Below are 9,802 nucleotides of genomic sequence, written 5' to 3'. Positions count from 1 at the left end.
TTGAGAGTCCCTTGGATTGCAAGGAGATCCAACCAGTCCATTCTGAAGGAGATCAGCCCTGGGATCTCTCTGGAGGGAATGATGCTAAAGCTGAAACTCCAGTACTTTGGCCACCTCATGCGAAGAGTTGACTCATTGGAAAAGACTCTGATGCTGGGAGGGATTGGGGGCAGGAGGAGAAGGGGACGACAGAGGATGAGATGGCTGGATGGCATCATTGACTCGATGGACGTGAGTCTGGGTGAACTCCGGGAGTTGGTGATGGACAGGGAGGCCTGGCGTGCTGCGATTCATGGGGTGGCAGAGAGTCGGACACGACTGAGCGACTGATCTGATCTGATCTGATCTGACCTCACTTGTGACGCCAAAGAACCTTGGGAAGCAGAGGGCTATGTTACTAATCTGAGTTTCCGATAAGGAACTAGAGGCAGACAGGTGGCTCAGGATAGGCCTGGGAGTGGTGGAAGGGCAGGTCCTCCCAACATGAATCCTTCAGATCCTCCAAGCTTGCTGCTCCATCAGGCCTCACTCAGGACTCTCTCGTTCACCCATTCAGTCAGTCACTTACTCAGCAACCACTTCACCAGTGCCATGCCAGGCCCAGGGCTGTGAATGGGGCAGCAGGGCAGTCCCTGCCAGGGTCAGCCCTTACAGTAGTGGCTCTCTACCACTGAGAACCTATGGGGTAGTCTAGAACTGCCCACCCCCACCCCCCCGCCAAAAAAAAAATCACTTGTGCAACTCAGACATGCCAGAGTGCTCATAATTTTATGGGGCTCATGATGCCCCAGACCCATAATGGTTGAACCCCTGCTTTAGTCTGGTATGGTTTGGGAACAGCCTTTGTATCAGAGGTGGAGCTCAGGGTGGACCCCTGGGCCCCACCTATCAGCAGCCCCAGCCCTGGACTCACAGATCGGGGCGCAATTGGCATGCCGCTCTCATCCACGGGCCCGATGCCCTCATACTTGACCCAGCGCTTGTCCCGCCGTTTGCTGTCCTTGGTCCATGTGGCTGACCACTTCTGGGAATGCTGGGAGGCAGGGGTCTTCTGGTTCCCAGGGGGCCGGCTCCCAGGACCCGGCCAGGTCTGATACCAAGCAGGGTCTGTGGGGGACATGGAGAGGAGCTTCAGCAAAGAGGCCCCACCTAGGCTTGTTTGTCCCTCATCTCCTCAGACCACTGAGCCCTGTGGGTTCAAAAGTTTCAACAACTCCTTGTTTGTCTAAGTTGATGACGCAGACTCTACAAATGTCCCCATCCTTGGCAGGACCACAGGGCTCTGTTTGTTTACTTTTTAGTTAAAGTGAATGAAAATGGATTTTATCTTGAGAAATCTATGCCCGTTCCCAACCCACCCTGCTTTGTTGGGGATGTCCTCAGAGTTTTTAGAATGAGAGCTAGAATTGTCACATGCAGAGAATGCTAGAGGCATCTCTAGCTGGGGAAGACAGTGGGGTGTGGCAGAAAAGGGCCGGGGGCTGGGGGCAAAGACCTGAATGCAGACCTATTGGCTGTGTGTCTTAGGCACAGCAATCAACTTCACCGTGCCTCTGTTTCCAACTTCTGTAAAATGAGGGTAGTCACAGCAGAGCTGCAGGGAGATCTAATGTGTGTGACTGTGTTCAGGACAGTGCCTGAACATAATCGACAAACCAGGGGCAGAAACTCACTCACCAGCACCTTTGGCCTCCGGGTGTAACAACAAAAGGGCTTCAGGGCAGGATGGACCAGTGTTTGAACCTCAGCTCAGCCTTTGTTACTGAACATCCCTACGGGTCCTTCACTGAGAAGATGCTAATAATGACACCTTATCTTGCTAGGCTATGGAGGGATGAAGTGAGGTAAGACCTGGAAAGTGTCTTTACAGTGTCCAGGATTTTCTATGTGCTTACTGACTATTTGTTAAATGTGTAAACTACTCAACACATTGGCTGCCTCAAAGGAATGCTCTATAAATGTTGCCATCCTCCTAAAGAGAGGGGCCTTGGGGGTGGACGTGCACACAGGAGGTTCCAGGAATCTCCCAGACCCCGTGGGCTGGGTTGGGCTGGGCTGGGCTGACTCATAGGAGCCCAGGAGCTGGCAGAGTCCCAGAGCTGTCTCTGCAACCTATTGCTGGGCTGCTGCATAAAGATGGGGGATGGGGGCAGCCCTTAGGGGGCATGTCTTGTGTTCAGCGCCCATCCCTTCTTCAACCCACCTATGCTCACATTCCTTCAGCCTCCATTCCCAATCCAAGCCATCCCCTGGCCTGCTGGAGGTCCCCCTGGCCTAAGGCTATGTTCCCTGCACATTTCCTTCCCCCTGGCACTGGGTGGGGGAGGCAGGGGAAGGGATGTGTCAGCCTGGTCTCTACCACAGCAGTTTCACTCTTACAGGCCAGCACGTGCCTACAGGGAGGGGTGGTGAGCTGAGCTCACTGGCCCCAGGGCCTTGAGAGACTTTCACCCACCTCCTGTCCCTCCACCTGACCCAGGGTGAGTGCCAGAAGGCTGAGCCCAAGAACCTCTGACTGAACCCCTCTCCCCAACCCCTAACCCTGGAGCTGGTTTTCCCAAGCAGACCCACCTGGGTGTCTGGAAGCATCTCTCCTCGGTTGGAAGTACCCATTGCACACGGTCCTGGGCGCAGGGTCATGGAACTGGAAATTAAGGGTGTTGGAGCCACCATTCCGGATCACAGGCACCTGTGGGGAGGGGCCAGGAGCAGCAGCTCAGGCCCAGAGGGTTCTGCAGGTGGGCAGGAGGGATGGCTAAAAGATGAGGGCTGGACCCTGTCTGGTGAACCAGCGAGGCTCTCTAGAGCTGTCATCCACCCCCCTTCCCGCGCTGATCCTCCTGCTGCCCCCTGACCTGTCCTGAGCCCCCTTCCCCAACTAGGGGCCCATAGTACCCGCTCCCTTGCTGTCTCACTCACCCGTGTCCCCCGGGCGGATGACCCTACGTGGGCCAGGAGGTGGCCCGGGATGAAGTCATCCAGGCTGAGCCCAGCTGGGAGGCTGTAGGGTGGGGCCTGCATGCTCGGGTCAGGGCTGGAGAGCTGCTCCTCGGCGTGTCCTCTGTGGGGAAGGAAGAAGTAAGGGAAGCCCTGCTGGGTCCAGGCTGCCCCTGTCCTCTGGGTTCAACCTTGGGGCTGTGGGAGGGAGGGGGTCGGGCCAACTCGGTGGGAGCTCAGAGACCCAGGAAACAGGCCGCTGTGGGCACCCGCCTTCAGGCTGCCCGTGCAGGCTCCTAGAAGCACAATGGGCTGCTTGTTAGGCCTCAGGCAGGAGCTCTGGGTGGGAGTGGGGGAGGGGGAGGCCGGGCAAGGAGGAGGAGGAGGGAGGCTGGCTGGGAGCACACCTCCAGCGGCCTGCCCCTCTGGGGCTCTCACTGAACAGCACGGCCCTCTCCCCCAGAGGGAAGGCAGAGGGAACTGGGGCAGCTGGTAGAGGCGGGCCCGGGTACCAGGACTTTGTTTCAGTTCCCTCTGCCACCCCCAGGCCCCGTGAGCATCTGCTTGCCAGAGGGCACAAAGGGTTAGTCAGGCAGTGGGGTGGGAAGCGGCCACCCGCCCACTGCCCAGCGGGGCCAAGATTCTAGGGAGGCTGGGCATGTCCAGTCCGCAGGAACCATTTGTTCTGAGCTCAAAGTAGTATCAGCTCCCTTCTTTGGCCTCTTGGCTCAGACCGAAGCCTCACAGGACTCAGGGTGCCATGAGGGGTCAGGCAGCTTGGGCCGGGGCTTGGGCTGGACAGCGAGTTAGTGGGTGAGCGGGGAGTTGGCCAGCTACAGGGAGGTGGTGCTGTCACACACACGCACACACACAGAGGTGTGCACACACCCCACTTTCTCCTACACCTCCAGGCTGTCTTTTGGACAGAGGGTCTTCCAGGGAGCATCATGCCAGACTGGCCAGCTGGGTCCTTCCACCCCAGGCAAAGGTGAGGTCAAGAGACAGGGCTCCCACATTCAGGAGAGGAGGCAATGGGGATTTTCTACCAGAGAGCCGAGCTGCCCAGGCCGTCTTGTCCCCCCTCACCCGTCCTATTGAACGTGGCCAGAGGCTGAGCCAACCTCGGCCACCTTCTGGCGCTGGACCGGTTCTGGCACTTTTGTTTAGAGTTAAGGCTTGCGTGTGCCTGTGGGATCTAGGGGCTCCAGGAGGGTGGCAAGGACCTTGTGAGGTGCTGTTTGTGTAGCATGGAGTGTTAGCACGGTGGATACTTAAGATGGTGGATGGAATGTAAGAACGTGGCTTGTGCAGGGTTACTGGGTCGGGGATCATATGAGCAGTATGGGAATTATAAGTACAGAGGAGGTTCAGCTGAATAGTAGGTGGGAGGTATGCAGTGGGAGGCGGTGTGCAGCTGGGGGGTCACACGAGCAGTGTAAGTGTTGTGAAGACCAGAGCAGATGAACGTGCCTTGGGGGCTGTGACTACTGCTGCACCCAGTTTCTGCTTAGCCATGGTGGGGCTGTAGGGTACAAACAAAGCTGGGGGCAGCTCTCTGACTTTAGTCAGGGAGTGGCAATTCCTTCTGACATTTGAGCAGACCTACTGGGGACACAGCTTTTCCGGGCCCATCCCTAGCTGGGGTGGTGGGGGAGAGTGAATGGCTGAGGCTGGAGGAGGGGCAGCTCACCAGCTGGATCCAATTAGGACTCCTACCAAAAGCAAAACAGGCAGACACACCCCAGTTCCCGGCTACTCTCCCCCTCTCTGCGGGGGAAACTGAGGCAGGGGAGAGTAGGAGATCTGGAGCCCTGAGGCATGCTGATTCCTAGCCGCAACCCCACCCTAGACAGCTGACAACGGAGGCCAAAATGCAAGGTCAGCACAGGCAGCCCTGATCATCAGCTGACCCAGCCTCCTTCCCTCTCATTGCCATACCCTGTTGCATTCCCTGAGAACTGCCCTGCAGGAGGAAGAGGCCCGTAGGAGGTCTGATTCTTCAGATGCTGCTCATCCTTGGTCGCCCAGCTGTCTGACTCTCCCTAACACAGCACCCTGTGATGCACCTCTCAGGATATGCAGGAGTGGGTGGGGAAGGATGGGCTGAGTGTTCCTCTCGTACCAGGAGGTGATAAGGAGGACTTCTCATAGGGAGGATAGAGGCACTGGGGTAGTGGGTCCCGCATCTGGCAGAGAACAGAAGGGGACAGCAAATCCCCAGGTTCTCCCTGAAATCGGGCAGCCCTTCCCCGCTAACGGCTGAAAAACGTGAAATAGCCCACTGTAGTTGGCAGACTCCTCCCTCCCTCCAAGAACTGCCTTGACTTTGGGGGCTTGCGCCTTAGGTGCATCCCAGGGGTATTTTCCAGCTACAAGTCCACGTGGACAAGTTCAGGTTTTCTCGACTTTCGTCTCATCTGGATTAAGGGGGGACTTCTCACCTCTTTCCCTCCCCCAGAGTTTGGGACCAGGACCCCCGAGGGAGGGGCTTCCCGCGTTCCCCCGGGTTGGAGTGCGGGTCCCTCCCCGACTGCAGCCCCCGCCTCCTCTCCGCCACCTCTCCTCCGGGGCACCTACCTTCCCAGGAGAGCAGGTGGAGGGGACTGCGGACGCCCGAGAGGACACAAGAGCATCTCTGCGCGGCTCCTGCCTGGCGCGGCCGCGGCGGGCCCTCGGGGAAGGAGGGCAGGGAGAAGTCCGGGCTGTGCCGTCCGCCCTTGTGACCCGGTCAGGACGGGCTCCACGAGGCTGGGCGCCCGAGGAGGAAGAGGGGGATCGGCGGGGCCGGAGAAGTGGGGACGAGGGCGAGCGCTGGGAGCAAGGACCGTGAGAGGCGCGCGGGGCCGGCAGGCGTGCGGGCGGAGTGTGTCTCTCCCTGTGATCTGGCCCCTGGGCCGGACTGGGGTGGAGGGCGGGGGCTCCGGCCGGCTGGGGCGCGAGAGAGCTCCCCGTCGGGGTGCGAGCGGGCGGGCCGCGGGGACGCTGTGGGCCTTGCCGGGGGCCGGGTCGGCCGCGAGGCGGCGCCGAGAGAGGCGGTCCAGGGTCCCCAGGGAGACCGCTCCGGTTTCCCAGCTGCTTCCCCCGCCTCCACCGCAGGGCTGGCGTCGGGCGGGGGCGGGGGCCAGCGAGCGGCACTCAGAGTTTCCAGCGACATTTCCAGCGGGTGGGAAGGGAGCCGCTGCTCGGCGGAGCCAGGACAGAGAGCAGGAGTGATTAAAGAACCCGGGTCGAGCCAGCCACTGATACGGGACCCGGATGCAGACAGGCTGGGGCCGGGATAAGGTCGCTGCACGGACAGAGTGGCCTAGTGGGCCGAGTTAAGGCCCGACCGTTTCCCTCCTCTCTTGAAGACAGAGTTTGATTGCGTGAGTGCGCGTCCCAGGCGTGTGCACACAGAAACACACACACACACATACACACACACGCGCGTGCACTGGCCAATGGGCGGATGCTCACACACGTGCAGGCCCCGCGGAGGACAGCCGCGGGAGGAAATTGGACCGAGGCAGCGGCCCGCTGGGCGTGTCGCGCCCCTGAAGAGGATGAGGGCGAGGTCCCTTTGGCAGGGATGGGGTTACCGGGGTCTTGGTGTTCCCATACACCGTATTTGTTTTGATCTTGCTGCTTTTCCGCTGTTCCCACTGCTTTGACACCGGTCCCAAGAGCCCGGGCCCATTGGCTCTCATCCCCTCTGGCCATGCCCACTACCCCTTCTCCCCTGTGTGAGAGAGCCTCTGTGCCGGCACAGAGCCTGTTATAGTGAAGGTTTGATGAATGCTTTACTATTAATGAATGCTTACTGCTAGTGGACAGACTCTGGGATGCTACTTCTTAGTCCTTGGCTTGGCTCTGAGACCCCATGCCCCAAATCAACTAAATCGTACATACCTGCTGGGCAATCTCAGATCTACTTTGGAAGCGATCAATTATAGATTATGAAAATATGGAACCATTTGTTAGGACCTACAGGGAGTTAGGGAGCTTCCCTAGTGGCTCAATGGTAAAGAGCCTGCCTGCCAATACAGGAGAATGGGTTGGATCTCTGAATGAGGAAGATCCCTTGGAGAAGGAAATGGCAACCCATTCCAGTATTCTTGCCTGGAAAATCCCATGAACAGAGCAACCTGGCAGGCTGCAATCCAGAGAGTCACAAAGAGTCGGACACAACTTAGCAAATAAACGATAACTAGGAGTTAGACTGGTACTCTGAGGCCACCATGCACTTCAGAGTGTTTCCCATTCAGTACAAAAGTTGAGAAGGAAGGGAATGGAGAAAGATGAAATCTTATTTTTAAATCCCTACCATCACAGATACTATTAGCTATATCATTCCCTGATTCAGGTTAAAAAAGCTGTCTGCTTTGCGGTGAACCAGCTTGAAACAATCTCACATGTAAAGCGCGGAAGGAGGGGAGGTTTAGGTTAAGAAGCTAGAGAAAGAGAGAGGCGTGCCACCTAGCTTCCAGTGTCTGCAGGGCTGCCGCGTGGAAACTGTCTGGCTGCACTGGCAGACCTGGCACCACTGGGTACATACTCCAAGGCAGATCCAAGGTCTCCAAGAAAGAGCTTTTAAATGATTTCAGGAGTTCCAAGTCTGCCAATTGTGGGGAATCTTCATAAAAGTAATTATTGCACTGAGTACCCACTCCAGTATTCTTGCCTAGGAATTTCGACAGAGGAACCAGGCAAGCTACAGTCCACAGGGTGACAAAAGACTCGGACAGGACTCAGCAACTAAACAACAGCAGGGAGCTGAACCAGATCACTTTGAAGAATCTCTGATTCTCCAGGAAAGCTGTAGGGACGGGCATGGGCGGGGTAACCTCTGCCCACAGCAGTCAGCGTCAGAGAGGAGGGAGGAGCTTTGAGAGTACCTGAGCGCAGGCGGCAGTGCATTGCCCTTCCCCTAGGGCTCGGACACCTACTCACCCCCAGGCACCACCCTCTTCCCTCCTTGAGGGACAAAGCTTGTGCCCATCTCCCTTGTCACCAGTTTTTTCCCCACCTGTCAGGATCCTGGTGATTAAGGGCCACATCTCTTTCGTGTTCTTCCTTGTTCTCCAAAGATGGTGAAGCTGACGATCTTCCTACTCCAGGAATCCTGGCCATACCCGCTTCTCACCAGCAGCAAGCTTCTCTTATTCTCTAGGGCTCTGACCTGGACTCCAAGATAAATATTTAATGTAGAGGGTGCAGCTGAGCCGACAAAGGTCCCCAGCTTCCTGTTTCTCACAAGGGGGAGGAGGCAGCCATGGGCGAGGAGCGGGGGATTGGCTACCAGCCTCATCTCTATAGGAATGGGGAGTCCAGTAACCAGCTTTGTAGGAGGCAGTGGGGGAAGCTCTGCCGGAGACCTGAGCTGCTTTGACTTCTGCCTGTCTGCTTCAGGTCCTGCTGGGCTTATCACCTTCTGTCTCAGGTCAGAACCTGCTGTGCCATGGTGCCTGTAGGAATCATTCTCCTTCTGAGAGTCAGAGGCTGTGTACTTGGACCAAGGAGGAGCTCCCTCCAACCCACAGCCTCATGGAAGAGAGGATGAGCAATCGGTGGGAGCACAGAGTCTAAGGAAATGAACTGACGCCTCCTTTTCTGCTCATCTTTAGGGAGAAGAATCCTTTCTCTTTGAAAAGTGGGAGATTAAAAGGAAAAGAGTCGCGACATCCAGAGATTCAACTCCAAGCCAGGTGTCTGATTTCTCAACTCCTCCTGCCAGCCTCAGCTCGCTGGCTGCTGACCTGATGGGGCAGAGAGCTGGCATGGCTCAGGGAGAAGCTGAGGTTAGGGAGGGCCATCCCAGGTGACCGGGCTGTCGCCAACAACAGAGCAGATTCCTTTCATCCCAGTGCACTCTCTCCTCTGGCGACTGCCTTATCGCCTGACAGGGACCTCCCTCCCTCTGACTCTTCCGGGGCTCTGGCACCATCTTTTGTCAGGGGGGCTGCTGCCTGTGTCTTCTCAGAGCCACCTGAGCCATAGTAAACACTGTTACATAACCGCTCTGTTTTTTTCTAGCTATCTGATCCTGGTTGGCCGCGTGCCCCGCCCCCACCCTGCCCCCTGAGGCCGCTGTTCCATGGATTATCCCCCCACGGCCCCCATGTCAACTGAGGTCTGTCCACGCCTGCCACACTCAGGGATGATTAGCCAAGAGACTACTGGTAGATGTTATGCTCTTTACATGGAAGGGGAGAAGAGGGTAGGTGTTCATACAGGAATGTGGGTGGCTCTGAACATCAGCCTCAGTCACCAAAAGAAAAGATGAATGGAAAGAGCATTTAAGTAGCTTTTTAATGTAAGTGAATACGGTGAGCGGAGAATTCAGTTTCGTTTCTCAAGTGAGAAAAAGTAAGCCAGGCATCCCAGAAGACATAAACCTGAACTCTCAGCAACCTGTGTATCTGCCTGTGGCTGATTTATGTTGATGTGTGGAAGCAACTGTGGAGTCTTGCCCCAAGGCCACAGGTGCGAGGCCTTGCCCCAAGGCCACAGAAGTGGAGCCCAGAACAAAGGTCACCTCTGAAGCTGACTGAGCCCCCGTGTAATCTTGCTCAAAGTCCCCCTGATCATCACCAGCAATCTCCCTGACCCGTATTAGGCAAAAATGGCCACCCCAGTGCTCATCCTATAGCATCCTAACCAATCACCTAAAGCTGGCCTTTTGGCAGGAATTTTGTCTTGAGGCTATAAAAATTGGCCACTAACCCACGAAAAGCATTGGCTTTCCCTGGTCTGTCAGGAGGTCGGCCCACTGCGTTTGCAAGTACCCACGTTATCTCTGCTCTTTGTTCTTAATAAACTCACTGCCTTCTGAAATGCTCTGTCTGGAAATTCTTTTCCAACCCATGCTAGGACTGCCTCAACAGAA

General features: G+C 56.8%; 1 protein-coding gene and 1 long non-coding RNA gene across 2 annotated transcripts in view; one reads left to right on the top strand and one right to left on the bottom strand.

Annotated features, from left to right (window-relative positions):
- The window catches only part of SORBS3 (sorbin and SH3 domain containing 3), a 30,245-nt gene extending 21,695 nt beyond the window's left edge, over positions 1-8,550 (bottom strand). Inside the window, exons 1-4 of the mRNA XM_010845478.1 lie at positions 7,943-8,550; positions 2,920-3,061; positions 2,572-2,689; positions 914-1,107 (exon numbers count right to left, since the gene is read on the bottom strand). Coding sequence (XP_010843780.1) covers positions 914-1,107; positions 2,572-2,689; positions 2,920-3,061; positions 7,943-8,046 — 558 coding nt within the window. The 5' untranslated portion in view covers positions 8,047-8,550. The remainder of the gene's footprint in view (positions 1-913; positions 1,108-2,571; positions 2,690-2,919; positions 3,062-7,942) is intronic.
- Positions 3,377-9,021, top strand: LOC104992552. The gene is made up of 3 exons (XR_825716.1): positions 3,377-3,925; positions 8,541-8,621; positions 8,950-9,021. It is a non-coding gene; the product is annotated as an uncharacterized LOC104992552 (long non-coding RNA).
- Positions 9,022-9,802: the final 781 nt, after the last annotated feature.

This window comes from Bison bison, unplaced genomic scaffold (genome assembly GCF_000754665.1).
Source record: "Bison bison bison isolate TAMUID 2011002044 unplaced genomic scaffold, Bison_UMD1.0 scf7180017864217, whole genome shotgun sequence".
NCBI classification, from domain to species: domain Eukaryota; kingdom Metazoa; phylum Chordata; class Mammalia; order Artiodactyla; family Bovidae; genus Bison; species Bison bison.
The sequence above is the reverse complement of the archived record's forward strand: the minus strand, read 5'-3'. Positions and strand labels throughout refer to the sequence as shown.